Source organism: Microcebus murinus, chromosome 14 (genome assembly GCF_040939455.1).
Source record: "Microcebus murinus isolate Inina chromosome 14, M.murinus_Inina_mat1.0, whole genome shotgun sequence".
Classification (NCBI taxonomy): Eukaryota; Metazoa; Chordata; class Mammalia; order Primates; family Cheirogaleidae; genus Microcebus; species Microcebus murinus.
The window spans coordinates 60,943,794-60,963,897 of record NC_134117.1 but is presented as its reverse complement, the minus strand read 5'-3'; the positions used below and the strand labels follow the sequence as shown (position 1 = coordinate 60,963,897).

The 20,104-nt window shown below is 38.7% G+C and overlaps 2 protein-coding genes across 17 annotated transcripts in view; both read right to left on the bottom strand.

The window, feature by feature from the left end:
• Window positions 1-20,104, bottom strand: part of USP54 (ubiquitin specific peptidase 54) — a 135,478-nt gene that overhangs the window by 76,007 nt on the left and 39,367 nt on the right. For 9 of the 16 annotated variants that reach the window (XM_076010156.1, XM_076010148.1, XM_076010158.1 and 6 more), the window contains exon 2: window positions 19,663-19,812. The exons of the other annotated variants lie outside the window; for them this stretch is intronic. The gene's annotated coding sequence lies outside the window, so the exon portion shown is untranslated. The remainder of the gene's footprint in view (window positions 1-19,662; window positions 19,813-20,104) is intronic. 16 annotated transcript variants of the gene reach the window in all.
• On the bottom strand, window positions 1,064-2,927 carry LOC105868801 (small ribosomal subunit protein eS6-like). Its single transcript, XM_076010166.1, has one exon. It carries the CDS (start codon window positions 2,799-2,801, stop codon window positions 2,052-2,054), a length of 750 nt encoding a protein of 249 aa, XP_075866281.1. The 5' UTR covers window positions 2,802-2,927; the 3' UTR covers window positions 1,064-2,051.

The following is a 20,104-nucleotide window of genomic DNA, read 5'->3' as shown; positions in this document are numbered from 1 at the left end:
GTCAGGAGTTCAAAACCAGCCTGAGCAAGAGCGAGACCTCGTCTCTACTATAAATAGAAAGAAATTAATTGGCCAACTGATATATATATAAAAAAATTAGCCGGGCATGGTGGCACATGCCTGTAGTCCCAGCTACTCGGGAGGCTGAGGCAGAAGGATCACTCAAGCCCAGGAGTTTGAGGTTGCTGTGAGCTAGGCTGACGCCACGGCACTCACTCTAGCCTGGACAACAAAGTGAGACTCTGTCTCAAAAAAAAAAAAAAAAAAATTAGCTGGGCATGGTGGCACATGCCTGTAGTCCCAGCTACTCAGGAGGCTGAGGCAGGAGGATTGCTTGAGCCCAAGAATCTGAGGTTGCTGTGAGCTAGGCTGATGACACGGCACTCTAGTCCGGGCAAAAGAGTAAGACTCTGTCTCAAAAAAAAAAAAAAAAAGAAAAAAGAAAGGATAGCACAGTTATGTGCAGTATATAATACTTGGTAATGATAATAAATGACTATGTTACTAGTTTATGTATTTATTTACTATAGTTACCTAATATTTACTATACTATACCTAATAACACATTTCTCAGAACATACTCCCCTTGGTAAGTGACTCATGACTCTGTATATGTATATGTGGAGGGAGGGAAAGAAAGAGAACACATGGTAAAGCAAACACAATAAAATTTTAACAATAGGTAGATCTGGCTGTAGAATATATGGGAATTCTTTGTACCATTTCTTGCAGCTTTTCTTTTTTTTTTTTGAGACAGAGTCTCACTTTGTTGCCCAGGCTAGAGTGAGTGCCGTGGCGTCAGCCTGGCTCACAGCAACCTCAATCTCCGGGGCTCAGCGATCCTACTGCCTCAGCCTCCCGAGTAGCTGGGACTACAGGCATGCGCCACCATGCCCGACTAATTTTTTGTATATATATTTTTAGTTGGTCAATTAATTTCTTTCTATTTTTGGTAGAGACGGGGGTCTCGCTCAGGCTGGTTTCGAACTCCTGACCTTGAGCAATCCGCCTGCCTCGGCCTCCCAAAGTGCTAGGATTACAGGCATGAGCCACCACGCCCGGCCTTCTTGCAGCTTTTCTGTATGCTTTAAATTACTGTATTTTTTAAGTTGAAAAGCAATTGATAGAATTTTAAATTATGTAAGAATTACCTCACACTGTATGCAACAGTATGACTAAAATCACTAGTGGATAATAACCAGATGACATTGGCAATCTCAAAAAAAGAGAGAGAAAAGAAAAAGACAAAAAGAGTATAGATATGAAAACAAAACAAAATGGAATAAAGCGTGAATACTATTTACATGAAAAACTAGCTCCAAATACAGCATAATGCCAAGTTGTTGCAAGAAGCAAGTGATGTAGAGTAACTTTGATATAATACAAAGAGCACTTGGGCTAGACTTGGAGTTAGAAGACATGGGTTCAATTTCCACATTTTTAATACTTTGTATAATCCCAGACAAACTACAACACTTAGCTGTCCTGAACTTTGTTTTCTAGATCTGTGAAACAGTGGCATAATACTATTTCACACAGTGGTTGAGATTAAATGCAATAATATGAGAAAATACAGTACTAGCAAATTTTGAAAACAAAGAATGAATGAGTTCATGAAATGAGTGTACTGCTATGTGTAAAAGTAAAAAGGTAAATTTTATTTTGCAGACCTCAGGATACTAAAAAGTTGTAAGCCAACAAGAGTACGTCCACTAATTGTATAAAAAGAACAAACTGGCCTCACCTAGGATAAGTGGTATGTCAACACAAATTAACTACATGCTAGAAGAAAGATTTGAATTTCACAATTAATTTTGAAATGCAAAGTTTAACTTAAAAAGGCAAATAACTAAATCTATTACAAGGAACAGGTTAACATTTTAGAAGGTCTATAAAGAATGACCATGTTCAACTGATCAATGATTCAAATGGAAAAACCATGAACAGTATCTCAGTTTCTAATGAAGGGAGAGTAGTCCTATTACTAGTTGGTTTTTTTTGTTTTGTTTTGTTTTTTTAGGATATGGTCTTATTATTTAACTCAAAAAATCTTATTTTTGGCTCGACTCAGACTTAGAAGTAGATGCTCTCAGAGAGGACAGCCTACGTCTCTTGGCAATCTGTTCCTGGCGCTTTTCTTTGGCCTCCTTCATTCTCTTGGCCAAAAGTTTATCATATTCTGCAGCCTCTTCCTTATTTTTCTTAGTACGCTGCTTCTTCAGAGCAATACGCCGGCGTTTATGTTGCAGGACACGTGGCATTACAAGTCGCTGAATCTTGGGTGCTTTGGTCCTAGGTTTCTTACCTTCTTTATTTAAGGGCTTCCTCACAACATACTGGCGAACATCATCTTCTTTAGACAGATTGAAGAGTTTGCGGATTCTGCTAGCACTTTTGGGCCCCAGACGACAAGGTACTGTAATATCAGTCAGTCCTGGGATATCCTTCTCTCCTTTTTTTACAATAACCAAGTTGAGACCACTCAAGTTGGCATCCACAATACAACCACGAACAGATTTGCGCTTTCTTTCTCCAGTTCTCCTTGGTCTGTAACAGGAATGCCCCTTACTCAGTAGCAGGAGAACACGGCCATGGGTCAAGACACCCTGCGTCATGGGGAAACCTTGCTTGTCGTTCCCACCACTGATTTGGACCACGTAACCCTTCCCTTCTTCACCCAGAGCGTCAGCAGCAACTTCCGTGGCCATACGCTTCTCATAGAAAGTACGAAGTTTGCGTTCATCGTCCACTTCAATGAGTTTCTGGCAGCCAGTGGCTGGGAAGGAGATATTCAGCTTCATCGTGAAGCAGCTGATTGCCTCCCAGGCGCCACGAAAAAGAGCGTTTTTTTGTGTGTGTGTGTTTTGTTTTTTTTTTTTTGAGACAGAGTCTCACTCCATTGCCCTGAGTAGAGTGCCCTGGTGTCAACCTAGCTCACAGCAACCTCAAACTCCTGGGCTCAAGCAATCCTCCTGCCTCAGCCTCCCGAGCAGCTGGGACCACAGGCACACACGACTGACTACACCCAGCTAATTGTTATACTTTTAGTAGAGATGGGACCTCGCTCGTGCTCAGGCTGGTCTCAACCTCCTGAGCTCAAGCAAACCTCCCGCCTTGTCCTCCCAGAGTGCTAGGATTACTAGTGATTAAAGCCAAAAGTAATCCAAACGTTGGGAAGACAAACTGTACCACACTGAAATATCCAAACAGTTTAAGCAGGGATAGTTGTTCACATTTCTAGTTTCTGTTCATCTTTATAGCAACTTATTATTTATCTAAGAAACTATGTTTGCATTGGTACATACACCCTACATGTCAGTAAATCCAAATGATATCTATCTTAGAGTTTATTGTGAGAACTAAAATGAGTTAATACATGTGAAGTGCTAATATCAATATCCAGCATATAGTAATTTCTAGATGAATGATTGTTATTGTCATTACTGCCTTTCAAACATTCCATCATCATGAGCTCCTTTCCCTTTAATGATAACTACATACTGATATCCTATATTCTTAAAAACAATAGCAACAATAAAGACCACCTTGAACTTATTAACTTCAATGCCTGTTATCCTAAATCTTTTCATCTTTCCACTACTAAATGTCTCTAGAATTAATAATTTACAACTGCTGTCTCTCCTTGCTCACCATCAATCTCTTCAGAACATGGTACTGCTCCCTCACCCTACCAACACAATTTTACTTCATGGAACATTTGCTTTCTAAAGAAATCTCCTAATTTCAGAACCTACCGGCTTTTTCCGCAAGTCTCATTCTTCTTAACTTTTCTGCAACACCTAGAACTGCTGGCCATCCCACCCTCCAAGTTACTTTGATACTATATGATCCTGGATTCACTGGGTAGGCTAATAAGAAAATGAAAGAATGATAAATAAATGCTGGTTTTTCTACTACTCTGACAGGTCACTTTCTCTCTCCTTTGCTGTTTTCTTTCTTTCTTTTTTTTTTTTTTGGAGACAGAGTCTCGCTTTGTTGCCCAGGCTAGAGTGAGTGCCGTGGCGTCAGCCTAGCTCACAGCAACCTCAAACTCCTGCCTCAGCCTCCTGAGCAGCTGGGACTACAGGCATGCGCCACCATGCCCGGCTAATTTTTTCTAAATATATTAGTTGGCCAATTAATTTCTTTCTATTTATAGTAGAGACGGGGTCTCGCTCTTGATCAGGCTGGTTTCGAACTCCTGACCTCGAGCAATCCGTCCGCCTCGGCCTCCCAGAGTGCTAGGATTACAGGCATGAGCCACCGTGCCTGGCCTTGATCATTCCTTTTCACTTCTAATGTCATCAGCCTAGTTTACCCACCAATTACCTCCATCTAAACTATTGCAACAGATCACTCATTCTGGCCTGTCTCTTACTATTCAAATTCATGTTATATAACTAAAGTTTTTAATTAATATTTATCTTTAATATTTCTCATTATTTATTTGTGTGCATTTTACATGAAAAGGCAGAAGGCTTGAATTGTTCCTTAGCAGTAGAGCAATGTTAGTTGTCAGCCAAAATAGATTTTTACAGGATCACTCTCATCTTCCCAGGTCCCAAGCAAGGCAAAGATATCTACTCTCATCACTCCCATTCAACATCATGTTGGAGGTCTTAGCCTGCGCAATAAGGTAAGAAAAACAAATTAAAAAATGTAGATTGGAAAGAAAGAAATAAAACTGTCTTTATTCACAGACAACATGATAATTCTACATTTAAAAATCCAAGGAATCTATAAAAAAGTTCTGAGAACTAATCAGTGAGTTCAGTAAGGTCAAAGAATATAAAATCATATTAAAAAATCAATTGTGTTTCTATATACTAGCAATGAGCAATTAGAAATCAAAATTCTTTTAAAGTATCATTTAGAGTAATACCAAAAATATAAAATACTTAGGTATAAATCAGACAAATTACGTGTAGGACCTACTGAAAACTACAAGACACTGGTCAAAGAAATCAAAGATGACCTAAATAAGTGGATAGGTAAGCCAGGTTCATGAATTGGAAGTCTCATTTTTATTAAGATGTCAATTCACTCAAATTGATCCATAGATTCAATGCAATTTCCAATAAAAAATCCAAGCAAGACTGTTTTGTTTTTAGAAAATTAACTAGCTGATTATGAAAGTTACGGAAAGGCAAAGGAATTACAATAACAAAAACAATTTTCAGACAAAAGAACAAAGTTGGAAGACTCAGTAATACAGCATGGTACTGGTGAAAGGACAGATCAATGGAACAAAATGGAGAGCCCATAAATAGACCTATACATGTAGTTAATTGATTTTTGATAAAGGTACAAAGGCAATTTAATAAAGAAATGACAGTCTTTTAAACAAATGATGTTGGAACAAATTGAGACACCCACCACATGCAAAAAATATTGAACCTTAACCCATCCCTTAAATATTCTATGAAAATAACTCAAAATGGATCATAGTCCTAAATGGAAAACCTAAAACTATAAAATCTAGAAGAAGGCAGGAGAAAATTTTGTGACCTTTGGTTAGGCAAAGATTCTTTAGATACAGCAACAAAAAAGCATGAACCATAAAAGAAAAAATAATCATAGAACTGGACTTCATCATAATTAAGGACTTCTGCTCTGTGAAAAACACTGTTAATGAAGAGACAAGCCAAAAGATTAGATGAAAACATTGTAAAGTGCATAATGGATAAATGGCTTATATCTAAAATATATAAATAAAATTTTCAAAATTTAAGAATAAAAAAACTGCCTATTTTTTTTAAATGGACAAAAAATTTGAATAGATACTTCACCAAAGAACATACACAGATGGCAAATAAGCACAGGGAAAGACGCTCAACATTACTAGTTATTAGGGGAATAGAAATTAAAACCATCCTATACACCTATTAGAACAGCTAAAAACAAAAAAATGTAAAACTTGACAACACAAGTGCTGATGAGGAATCAGAGCAACTGGAACTCTCCTAAATGGCTGATGGAAGTATAAAATGATGCAGGTGGCAATTACTTATAAACTTAAATATGTAGCCATGAGCCACATAATAGTCAACAACAGACCACAAGTACAACAGTGGTCCTATAAGATTATAATACCATATTTTTACTGTACTTTTTCTATGTTTAGATGCAAAAATACTTACCATTGTGTTACAATTGCCTATAATATTCAGTATAGTTAACATGTTGAACAAGTTTGCAGCCCAGGAGCAATAGGCAATAGTCTAGGTGTATAACAGGGCATAGCATCTAGGTTTGTCCAAGTATACTCCATTATCTTTATGCAATGACAAAATTGCCTAATGACACATTTCTCAGAAGATATCTCCATCATTAAGTGACACATACCTGTACTTTTACCATATGACCTAGCAATACTTCTCCTAGGTATTTTACCCAAAAAAAAATGAGAACTTACAGTATATCCACATAAAACCTGTACACAAATGTTTATAGTGGCTTTACATATAATCACCCAAAACTGGAAGCAACCCAAATGGTCTTTAACTGGTGAATGATACATCCATACTATAGACCATGACCTAATAAGATAAAGAATACTGATATAGACAACAAGAAGCTTAAATGTACTATGCTAAGTGAAAAGCCAGACTCAAAAGACTATATACTAAGCCGGGCGCTGTGGTTCACGCCTCTAATCCTAGCACTCTGGGAGGCTGAGGCAGGCGGATTGCTCGAGGTCAGGAGTTCGAAACCAGCCTGAGCAAGAGCAAGACCTCGTCTCTACTATAAATAGAAAGAAATTAATTGGCCAACTAATATATATATAAAATTAGCCAGGCATGGTGGCGCATGCCTGTAGTCCCAGCTACTTGGGAGGCTGAGGCAGAAGGATTGCTTGAGCCCAGGAGTTTGAGGTTGCTGTGAGCTAGGCTGACGCCACGGCACTCACTCTAGCCTGGTCAACAAGCGAGACTCTGTCTCAAAAAAAAAAAAAAAGACTATATACTATATGATTTCACTTATATGACATTCTGGAAAACTCAAAAATTATAGTAAGAGAAAATAGATCAGAGATTGCCAGGAGTTGGGGGTGAAGGTAGGAGTTGATTACAAAGGGGCGGCACCAGAGTGAAGGAACTGTTCTGTATCTTGATTATGGTGGTAGTTATACTACCTCCGTACATTTGACAAAATGCAACTCTACACCAAAAAAAAGTGAGCTTTATGTAAATTACCAAAGATTTTTAAAATAATTTTTTAAAACATGTTCTAAAGTGTCAATTTAAACACAAACACACACACACACAACTTTCCCAGGTCTCTCCTGCAGAATAATGTCCAAACTTTGTACCCTAATTCTCAATAATACAATCTGAGCTGAACTTTTAACTTACCTCTTCCATTTTTATCCTGCTATTTTCCTATATGAGCCTTCTTCCCAAAGTGTTTTTCTATGTTTGTGTTTGTATTAATTCTGTTTTACCTACTTAGGATGTTCACTATCTTTCTTCCCCTCTATATGCTACCCAGCCTCTTTGTGAAACCTTCCATGACCATCCCAAGCTTGAAGGCATCTCTTCCATTTCTGAATTCCTATATAAATTTTCTCTAATTTTATGGACAATTAATGTTTCTAATATATTATACCAATGTTTCTAAGGGCCCCTTCCCCCTCCATGTCCCTCTTTAACCTCAGTGAATAAGGGGCTTTATCCCATCCCATTTAAGCATGGGAAATGAATGGAGGTCAGAAGACAATTGTGTTATATCCAAATTCATATTGTTATTATGTGACAAATTATCACAGGATTTTACTACTGATTCTTTTATTTGCCATATAACCCATCTTTCTATTTATAAACTATGATTCTAATTTAAAAGCATGATTCTAAATATATATACATATTTTAACTTTTTCATACAATTGCTTTACCTTAAAAGGCAAGATATTCTTATAGTAATATGACTAAGTTGAAACTTTAGACATTTCTCACTGTCGATATAAACACTTTAAGGGCCGGGTGCGGTGGCTCACGCCTGTAATCCCAGCACTCTGGGAGGGCAAGGCGGACGGATTGCTCAAGATCGGAAGTTCAAAACCAGCCTGAGAAAGAGCAAGACCCTGTCTCTACTATAAATAGAAAGAAATTAATTGGCCAACTAATATATTTAGAAAAAATTAGCCGGGCATGATGGCGCATGCCTGTAGTCCCAGCTACTCAGGAGGCTGAGGCAGGAGGATTGCTTGAGCCCAGGAGTTTGAGGTTGCTGTGAGCTAGGCTGACGCCACGGCACTCACTCTAGCCTGGGCAACAAAGCGAGACTCTGTCTCAAAAAAACAAAACACTTTCAGGCAGCAGTCCCCAGCCTTTCTGGCACCAGGGAATGGTTTCATGAAAGACAATGGAAGACAATTTTTCCACAAGGCGGGGTGATATTTTGGGGATGATTTAAGCACATTACATTTATTGTGCAACCTTTCTGCTAATGATCTATATTTGCAGCCACTCCCCAGCGCTAGCATGATCACCTCAGCTCCACCTCAGTTAATCAGGCATTAGATTCTCATAAGGAGCACACAACCTAGATCCTTCACATGCACAGTTTACAGTAGGGTTGACGCTCCTATGAGAATCTAATGCTACCGCTGATCTGACAGGAGTCAGACCTTTGTGGTGATGCCAGTGATGGGGAGCAGCTGTAAATACAAATAAAGTTTCACTTACTGACCCGCTGCTCACCTCCTGCTGTGCAGCCTGGTTCCTAATAAGCCACAGACTGACACTGGTCAGCAGCCCAGGAGTTGGAGACCGCAACTTTATGGAATATCACACAGTTTTGGGCTGATGAGATCCTAGCAAGGTAGTTCTGCACAAAGGCATCTAAGAGACATACCCTTAGATACTTGGTTTAAAAAAAATGGTAAGCTTGCCTTATTTGCCAATGCCAATCTGTTCTGAAGAAGTTGTTCACAAACAGTTTTCAGCACGGAATTTGCTTAGCTTTCATGCCAGATAATCAGATTATTAAAAACTACCACCTGAGGCCAGGCACAGTGGCTCACGCCTGTAATCCTAGCACTTTGGGAGGCGAAGGCAGGAGGATCACTTGAGCTCAGGAGTTTGAGACCAGCCTGAGCAAGAGCAAGACCCTGTCCCTACTAAAAATAGAAAAATTATCCAAACATGCTGGCACTCACCTGTAGTCCCAGCTACTTGGGAGGCTGAGGCAGGAGGACTGCTTGAGCCCAGGAGTTTGAGGTTACTGTGAGCTAGGCTGACGATACAGCACTCTAGCCCAGGTGACAGAGCAAGACTCTATCTCAAAAAAAAAAACAAAAAAAAAAAAACTACCATCTGAAGCCAGGCACAGTAGCTCATGCCTGTAATCCTAGCACTATGGGAGTTTTCTCAAGAGAACTGCTTGAGGTCAGGAATTTGAGACCAGCCTGAGCAACATAGTGAGACACCTGTCTTTACAAAAATAAAAAATTAGCTGGGCATGGTGGCATCTATCTATAGTCAGTCCCAGCCACTCAGGAGGCTAAGACAGGAAGATCACTTGAGCCCAGTTCGCAGCTGCAGTGAGCTATGATGACACCACTATACTCTACCTCTAGCAACAGGGCAAGACTCTATCTCAAAAAATTTTTTTAAAAACTACCACCTTTGAAAGGAATTTGGAGTGAACAGAGCTAAAGAAAAAAAAAGAACAAAAAATTGTTTAAATTATAAAAAATATTTTAAAAAACTACCACCTGATAATAGCAACTAAGTTGTATATATAAATTTATCCAAATTTAAATTAAAATTGCTTCATAGTCTATTACCTAGTACTCCTGTCTCATTGATTTTGCCGTTGTAGCAGTAGCAAACAAAGGGCTCAAAGCATCCTGCAGTGAATAGTTCTAGCCTACAGAAACACAAATAGCAGGCTACATGGCAGCTAGAATAACTTACTGCTTATCCCCAAAGTCTTTTTTACAGAAAAAGTATCATCTTTACCCACATTTACTAGTTTCTGGCCAACTCCTAAAACTAAACTATGGAGTAATCAGTCATAGGTGGAAGAAGAAAGATCATATTAGGATCTTATTACTGTGTTACTCTCAACTCTGAAAAACATATAGTGACCTATATTTTACTACTGCTAAACAAACTCTGAGGAACTCCAAATAAGTTTGCTCACAAATTCTCATAGTTAATCATTACTACCTACCTCCTAAGATTAACTAAGTCAAAACAGCCTACAGTACTTTGTTGTCCCTGACATCAGCTAAACTTCTAGGAAGGTAGAAGCCAAAATTGAGAAGGAAGCATGTCATGTTATTACCTATTTCCTTGTGTAATAGAGTTACTAAGTTATATGTCCATTGTTCCCAATCTTAAAATACTAGCCTTCTGTGGGCAGGCCAAAAACCTTTCCATGCATGAGACAATAGAAAACAGTAGGTTCCAACCTTTTGGCAGACCCCCACATCTAGAGGCTGATTTACCAATACACTAATGAAACTTAAGTGTCATGGCTCATCTCTTACATGGATCCTCAAGGCCTAGTCTCTAATTTTCTATTTTAATAAATATTTTCCTTAAAGAGGGACCCCTGAGCTATATAAACTTCAGGCCTCAGAGAATCTGAATCTGCCCCTGCCTATGTTACAGAAACTGGACTTTTCTGTAACATAGTGTATGTTACTTGAGAAAGTACATAATTCAAATGTTACCTTGAATTCAGTAATACTAATACATCTGTAGCTTATTAATCAAAGAAACATATAATGTTACTCATTGTATAAATTTTGTTAGCACTAAATAGATCTAAATACAAAGTTTGGTCCACATTTGGATCTTGGATTCTTATGCTCATTGTAGTAATTCTACTAGGGATCCACAGTCCACAGGGTATAAAATACAGGGCTAAACTAAAAAGATCTTAATTCAGACTAAGACTTGCAGCATTAAAGGTACAGCTGTAGAAGCTGCCGGCCTATAGAAAAAACTTATCTTCTCTGTATTAATGAAATACAAAGAATGAGTCCTTCACAAAAGTATACACAGTACAGCTTAATATGCTGCCATTTTCCTCAGGCCAAAGTAATAAAACCAAGCTGCAGCTGCAGCTATCCTAATTATCCCCCACTGTATTCCTCACCAACAAAATCAGTTTCTCTTAGCCTCGGTTTCTGAAAAAGCCCCAAGTAGTCAATCAAATGATACTGGCTTGTGCATAAAGGACGCTGAGGCCAGGGCCAGGAAGAGCCTGGAACCCTAACAGACAGTGGGGTAAGTGAGGTACAGAGAGCTACAGGTTATTAGCATGGAAGATCCATTATGAATGAGGCTTGAAGGGAACTGAGACCAATGAAGACTAGATACGATTTGTTCCTGCAAAGCCCAGGGACCCTTTAAGTAAACCAGGTGTAAAGTACAGGAAGCTTAGAAGGGGATAGATGGTCTTTACAGGAATTCATTTCACAGTAACTGAAGTCAGTGAGGTCTCTAAATAGACACTACTTTTAATAATTCCATGTGTAGAGAACTCCACGGCATTTCTGCAAATCATAGTATCAAAGTATCTCCACTAAGATATTTATTAACTACAAAGGAAAAGACAGTAATTTGACAATGGAGAAACCCAGCAGAAACCACCTTAACCAAAGGATCACAGTCAAAATCACTAGTAATAATACATATTGACATCATAAATGGCATGATATGATGCACTGAAAAGTACACAATGTTATTTCTGTGGGATTCTTGCCTAAACCACATAGTCTCAATTCAATCATCAGAAAACATCAGACAAATCCAAATTGAGGGACATTGACAAAATAACCGATCAATACTCTCCAAAAATGTCAAGGTCATAAAAGACAAAGAAAGATTAAGAAACATTTACAGACTGCAGGAGACTAAACAAGAAAAATACCTAAAATGCAATGTGAGATCCTAAATAGGATCTTGGAACACACACACAAAAAAACAATGGTGGGCAAACTGGTGAAGTTCAAAAGAGATCGTTAGTTAATAGTATTGTACCAATGTTAATTTCCTGGTTCTGATCATTGTATTATGATTACATAATACAGTATCATTAGAGGAAACTGGGTGAGGAACATATGAAAACAATATGCGGGCCGGGCGCTGTGGCTCACGCCTGTAATCCTAGCTCTTGGGAGGCCGAGGCGGGCGGATTGCTCAAGGTCAGGAGTTCAAAACCAGCCTGAGCAAGAGCGAGACCCCGTCTCTACTATAAATAGAAAGAAATTAATTGGCCAACTGATATATATATAAAAAAATTAGCCGGGCATGGTGGCACATGCCTGTAGTCCCAGCTACGTGGGAGGCTGAGGCAGGAGGATTGCTTGAGCCCAGGAGTTTGAGGTTGCTGTGAGCCAGGCTGACGCCACGGCACTCACTCTAGCCTGGATAACAAAGCGAGACTCTGTCTCAAAAAAAAAAAAAAAAAAAAAAAACAATATGCGTAGTACCAGCTACTCAGGAGGCTGAGGCAGGAAGATTGCTTGAGCCCAGGAGTTCAAGGCTGCAGCAGGCTACGATCGTGCCACTGCACTCCAGCCTGAGCGACAGAGTAAGACACTGTTTCTTAAAAAATAAAACGCTTTGTACTCCTTTTGCAACTTTTCTGTAAGCCCAAAATTGGTTCAAACTAAAAAACTCTTCATTTATGTAAATAATTCATTGAGGGAGATGGAAACTTGGGCCCAAAGAGAATTAAGGCTTTTGGAAGATTAGTATCTATATGTCTAAAGGTAGGTAGACCAAGACCAATTAATTTATAGGAATAGAGGAGACATTGACATGGTTTGTAATCCTGAGTTCACTGAAGGTTTCATGTGAAACCTCTTGGTTCACTATGTTTAACATTACAGTATTGCAGTTAATGGGTTAAGTTTTATTAGTTCAGGAACCTGTTTCTCAGAGCTTGAAATACCTAGAATGAACTAATAAAGAAGTTTTAAAATCTACAAGATTAAGGGTAAGTAAATATAAAAAACAGGGGTCTTGTTAGGATGATGGAATTGTGGATTTTTTTCCCTCTTTATTTTCTAAATTATCTATAATTCATAAATAATCCATAATCTGTAAAACTAAAAGTAGGGATTTATAATCATTTTCCTTCAAAATAGAGTGGACTCCAGACCAGAAGCCACCAACCATTGAAACACATAATATCCTAACAATATAAAAGCTATTTAATAATTAATAACTACTTCCTATTTAGAAACAGAGGGCCAAATTTGGATTTCTATTGCCTTTCATTCTATATTTGCTGCTGCTGCTACGGTTCAGATCCTCTCCACCTCTGGACCACTGCACCACATTACTGACTCATTGCCAGCCCTCCAATCCTACATGTGACCCCCAAAGTACTCTTAAAATGCAGTTCAGACCACATCACTCCCCTTTTCAAAATCTTCAATGGCTTCTAGAAGGGGATGTTCTTTTGGCTAGAAATAATGATATTTTTCTAATTCACCAGGGAGAAAATTATTGGATGGATTTTTCACAAGCTTTTCTCCCATAATGTTTTCTTATATAATTATTCTGCTAGCAAGTAAAAACATGAACAAATAGCAAACTTAACGGGAAAAAAAAATCAAAACAGTCAATCGGACCAATTCTGACAGCTTTTTTCCCTTATTGACTCATGTTCAGGATTGTGATTTTTATACAACATATTTTTGAAATTCACATATTCTGCCAATAAAATTCTTAATTTGTAAGATGGAATTAAACATGTCTAGCACCAGCATAAAGTTTAAGAATCACTGGACCTTACCATCATTTCCAGCTTCACTTTCTACTCACTCATTCATCAGACATTTCACTTAACATCTATTATGTGCCCCTCACTCATCGTCCACTACAAGTGAACTGGATTCCTTTCTGTATAATAAATAAACTCTCTACTTTCTCATTGCCTTGGCTCTAACATTGCCTCTACCTGGAAGGTCTCTGCTTCTCCCCTTCTTCTTGAAAATCATAACTATCCTATAAGGAACAGCTATACTAAAAGTCTTCTCAGATCCTCTTCCCCTCTCACCTTTCCCATCTTCCAATTTATTTTATCCTCCTCGGTGCTCTCAGTGCATGTGGGACTTAGATTAAAACATTCACATTCTCCTTCATGTTACAGTTATTTCTGTACATGGACTACATTTTACATTCCTGAAGGGCATCTTTTTATTCCACACAGAGGTTGGATACCGTAGGCATTGAACCATTCAGAGTTTAATTGAAAGAGAAAACTTTTTGTTTGAAGGAATAACTACCTAGAACAACTAATTCTAATAACCTGATAAATTCTGACTCTCCTTAAACAGCCCCCAAAATGTCCATACCTAGCTTGAGATACTGCTAACAACTTTTTCTAATGAAGACTATATCAGGCCAGGTGCAGTGGCTCACGCCTGTAATCCTAGCACTCTGGGAGGCTAAGGTGGGCGGATTGCTCGAGGTCAGGAGTTCGAAACCAGCCTGAGCAAGAGCGAGACCCCGTCTCTACTATAAATAGAAATAAATTAATTGGCCAACTAATATATACAGAAAAAAAATTAGCTGGGCATGGTGGCGCATGCCTGTAGTCCCAGCTACTCGAAAGGTTGAGGCAGGAGGATTGCTTGAGCCCAGGAGTTTGAGGTTGCTGTGAGCTAGGCTGATGCCAGGGCACTCACTCTAGCCAGGGCAACAAAGCAAGACTCTGTCTCAAAAAAAAAAAAAAAAAAAAGACTATATCAATGGAATCAATATTTGCTTCTGATTCAAGCTTGAACATATAAAGAGATAAACAAATACAACCATAAAAAGGCCATGCTATTTGTTGATTTATGGGCTGGTTATCTTAAACTCCCCAGTGAACAGTTACTCAACTCAAACAATTTTCTGAGGGCTGGACTTTGGCAGCTTCAAATTATTACATCATGTACAACACGAAGAATGGTATGCTGATAAAGGACAGAAAATCTTATTTGTCCTATTATAAGAACTTAGAAAACTGTCATATAACAAATTTGTCCAAAACCAGTTGGAAAGAAAATGCCAAAAAAGATGGCATGTTTCACTTTGTTAGAACTAACAAAGTGTATGAACTAAGAAATGACAGTTATAGGCAACTTAACCTCTCCTTATAAAGATCCAGAGCTATGTAGATAATTTACTGACTTCTAAAGGAGGCAGCATGGTAGTAGAAAGAACACAGTGACTAAAAGTATAGCCTCTGCAAGGTCAACCACATTGTAGAATCTAAGGAGGCCCATGCTTTTAGTGCACATCCAATAGGTGCCATTCCCAGAGAACACAATGTGAATTATACAATTTGGGGACACAGAGGTATTGGATTACAAGAGGTCTGGACTCCACTACTTAACAGTTATCTCATCTTGACTAAGTTATTGAATTTGTCTTAGTTAAGTTACCTCATCAGTAAAATGTATAATATCTGTAAATGTAAATGTAAAATAAATAATATCTCATAGGATTGTTATGAGGATTAAATCAAATAATATATACATGTATAATTTATTAGCCCAATACCTAGTATGTGGTAAGTATGGAATAAATGTTTTGATGACAATGAAGAATAAGATGAGTCTATATTCCAATCCTGACTCCATCACTTTGGGGCCACTTACTACCTATAATAAATGTGATTTGTTGAAAGGATTCAAAAAAATAATGTATGCTGAACATGTAAGGCCAAATAGAAAATAGGAGTTCCATAAGTAGTAGCTATGATGATGATAACTGACCATCCTCTATACCCATTTTTCTCTCCCTCCCTCTTCCTCTCTCTCTTACATACAAAAACACACAAACATAAACCCACTGTTAGAATTCCATAAGATTAAACTATAATTGATAGCACAAACCCAAAGCCATATCTAAATGGGAGAAAATGTATCCTAAAAATAATACATTCTCAATACAATTCACCTAGACTAATGTAATTAACTTCCTAACTATCTTTCCCCTCTTTTTTTTTTTTTTTTTTTTTTTTGAGACAGAGTCTCACTTTGTTGTCCAGGCTAGAGTGAGTGCCGTGGCGTCAGCCTAGCTCACAGCAACCTCAAACTCCTGGGCTCAAGCGATCCTCCTGCCTCAGCCTCCCGAGTAGCTGGGACTACAGGCATGCGCCACCATGCCCGGCTAATTTTTTTTATATATATATCAGTTAGCCAATTAATTTCTTTCTATTTATAGTAGAGACGGGGTCTCGCTCTTGCTCAGGCTGGTTTCAAACTCCTGACCTTGAGCAATCCGCCCGCCTCGGCCTCCCAAGAGCTAGGATTACAGGCGTGAGCCACAGCGCCCGGCCTATCTTTCCCCTCTTATCCCATTTATACAATATTGCCAAAAGCAAACTCTGATCAATCACTGTTTTAGCTTAGAAAACTTAAGTGACAAAATATAGTCAAAACTCTTTGGCTTTGAATGGCCTTCCACAATCTTATCTCATGTATTCTTCCAAAGTCATCTACCACTACTCCCCTTAAAACACAAAAAAAGATTTGTTCCATGCACATGGCTAGCCATTTTGCTCAATTCAGGAATGCCCCCCTTCTCTACTCTCATCTATCCAGTCCTACCTAATATTAACAACCCTTTTCACTCTGCAAACCTGTCTGAAGAAGTCATTCTGACTACTTACAATGATGGGGACTAATGATAGTCATAACTCACCAAAAAGGAGTAATGATTTATGCTAATTCATTTCCCAAAGGATTCTTTTTATTTTTTTCCCAATAGATGTATATTAGCAATTTAAAGTATTATTACAAATTATTCACCATATAACCAATATTAAAATTGGATCCATTCCTAAACTTTCCAAATTCACTTACAAAAATGAGCAGCTGTACGTTTCATTTAAGGCTTATATATCTTAAAGAAAACAAAGTTCATGGGATCTAGAAAATAATAATAATAATTTAATTTCAATATATGAATCTTGGGGGAAAAAAAGAAAAAATAATAATTTTAAAACTGCCTTGAGGCTGGGCGTTGTGGCTGACGCCTGTAATCCTAGCACTCTGGGAGGCAGGTGGATCGCTCAAGGTCAGGAGTTCGAGACCAACCTGAGCAAGAGCAAGACCCCGTCTCTACTAAAACTAGAAAGAAATTAATTGGCCAACTAAAAATATATAGAAAAAAAAAATGAGCCGGGCATGGTGGCGCATGCCTGTAGTCCCAAGCTACTCAAGAAGCTGAGGCAGAAGGATTGCTTGAGCCCAGGAGTTTGAGGTTGCTGTGAGCTAGGCTGATGCCACGGCACGCTAGCCTAGGCATCAGAGTGAGACTCTGTCTCAAAAAAAAAAAGAAACTACATTTTCCATTCCAGTATATAGTATATGCATGATTTTTCTAAAACAATAGGGATCCCAATGGATATCCTTTCATTACTAGAAAGTATTAATTTATAAATGAGAAAAACATAAATTCAGTTGCTCATTCTATGTTGGAATAAGTTTTCAGTCAAAAATCTAGGATACTTTTAGTTGGAAACTCTGTAAGACTGAAAAAAAAATGTATGCTATAAGTGATTGACAAAGGATTCTTTTTTTTTTTTTTTTTTTTGAGACAGAGTTTCATACTTTGTTGCCCCCGTAAGAGTGCTGAGCAGTCAGCCTAGCTCACTGCAACCTCCAACTCCTGGGCTCAAGCAATCCTTCTGCCTCAGCCTCCTGAGTAGCTGGGACTACAGGCATGCGCCATCATGCCTGGCTAATTTTTTCTATATATTTTTAGTTGTCCAGATAATTTCTTTCTATTTTTAGTAGAGATGGGGTCTCACTCTTGTTCAGGCTGGTGACAAAGGATTCTTGTTATTTTTTTTCCTTTTCTTTTTTTTCTTTCCTTTTTTTTTTTAGCCTTGCCAGGGGTATAAAGGATTCTTTTTAAATACCTCTTTCCGCCAGTTGGAACTTCTTTCTCCCTCCCAGGAATTTCATTGATCAATATTTAACCAGAATATCAGTACTTAGAATATAATGTAGAAAGTTACATTGACTTATACTCAACAAATGCTCATTACTTGTTAAATGAGTAAAAAGAACTAAGCTTTTGTGAAACAAACCAAACTCATGTTTTTTCAGTTTAGAGATAGCTCAGTTATAGGCACAACCAATCAGCTCTCTAGCTCTTACCTGAATCTCCTGCCCTAAATCATGCACATCTAAATCATACTCTGTGTTTTAAAAATATCTTTGGAAGAAAGATACTCTATTTTATGGCCCTCAGGACAAACAAAATGTTCTCTCTCAACTATACTGCCAATAGCAGCAAACTAATAACAGCAGTGATTAAAGGAAAGAGAATCAATACCAATTTATTAGGCCCCTGGATAACAAAACAATAAGCATGACTTCCATAAAGTTGCCCTATATAATAACCCTCTCTGGTTCACTAACTTAGAACCAGAGAATTTTTCCCCTAATTTTTTAAATCACTAAGGCTTTTTAAATTTAAACACTTGATTGCAACTATGCACTAGTTATGACTCATTATAAGCATACCAGTACTCAAATTATTTCAGCACAAACAATAATGAAAGTACAACAGCTCTATCAACAAGAGGAAAATAGGAAGGGAAGCCACTGACAGAACCAGCTTGACTCATTTCTGTTGGGAGAACACTGGTACTGAATGGCACAAGCAACTCCAGTGTGAGAGAGCAAGCACATGACTGACTGGGAAGGTGACAGAAGATACCAAAGAAAGAAAAGCATCCATAAAGAACTGCTCATCTGTGGGCTGGGTGGAGGGTTCACGCCTGTAATCCTAGCACTCTGGGAGGCCAAGGCCAGAGGATTGCTTGAGGTCAGGAGTTCCAGACCAGCCTAAGCAAGAGCAAGACCCCATCTTTACTAACAATAGAAAAAGAAAAAAAAAAATTAGCCATCTCTACTAAAAATAGAAAAAATTAGCTGGGTGTGGTGGTGCATGCCTGTAGTCCCAGCTACTAAGATAAGGCAGGAGGATTGCTTGAGTCCAGGACTTTGAGGTTGCTGTGAGCTAGGCTCAAGCATGGGTACTCTAGTCTGGGTGACAGAGAGACTGACTAAAAAAACAAACAAACAAACAAAAAACCTGTAGGGGCAGGATGTAGAGGGATGAGTAGATCCACCTATCTTGCCTGCCCTCTCTCTGGCCCCCCAGCAACCTTGTGTCATCAGCACTTGTGTCACTGGTGGTCCTTCCCCTGGACTATAGGTCAGCTTGGCTATAGCCTGTGTCCATACTGGGATGACCGGGTGTGGGATGTGGTTACTTCCTGTCAGAGCTGGTGTCCTCAAGACCCCTAACCACAGGGGAATGCATTCCTCTCTGGGTGGTGGGCCCTGATTCTGCTGAAATCTGCTCTAAAAGCCTTTCCTCCAAGGCTACCAAACTAGAGGTTTTAAGCCAGTTCAAATCCTAGCTCTTACCACTGAGTGACCTTCAGCAAGTTTCTTATTCTCTTTGGTTCTTTCACTTGTAAAATTATAATAATAGTGGCTACCACTCAATGAACACCAACCATGTGTTTGGCACTGTGCTAGGCACTGGACACACAGCATGTCCTTTAATTCTCACAATTAACTTGCCAAATAGTGATTATTTTCCTCATTTTGCAGAAAAGAAAAACCCATGTTCTTTCTACCTATGTATAACCACTTCCCAGAGGGATAATGCTACCTACCTGGCCACGTTGTCCTGGCAATTAGAAGTCAATGCAGGCCAGGCACGGTGGCTCACTCTGTAATCCTAGCACTCTGGGAGGCCGAGGCAGTGGATTGCTGGAGGTCGGAAGTTCAAAACCAGCCTGAGCAACAGTGAGACCCCATCTCTACTATAAATAGAAAGAAATTAATTGGCCAACTAATGTATATAGAAAAAAAAATTAGCCAGGCATGGTGGCACATGCCTATAGTCCCAGCTACTTAGGAGGCTGAGGCAGTAGGATTGCTTGAGCCCAGGAGTTTGAGGTTGCTGTGAGCTAGGCTGACGCCACGGCACTCACTCTAGCCTGGGCAACAAAGTGAGACTCTGTCTCAAAAAAAAAAAAAAAAGAAGTCAATGCAAAGCAGTCAGAACAGGACCTATCACTTGACTCATAGTAGCAGCTCAAGAAATCATTATTA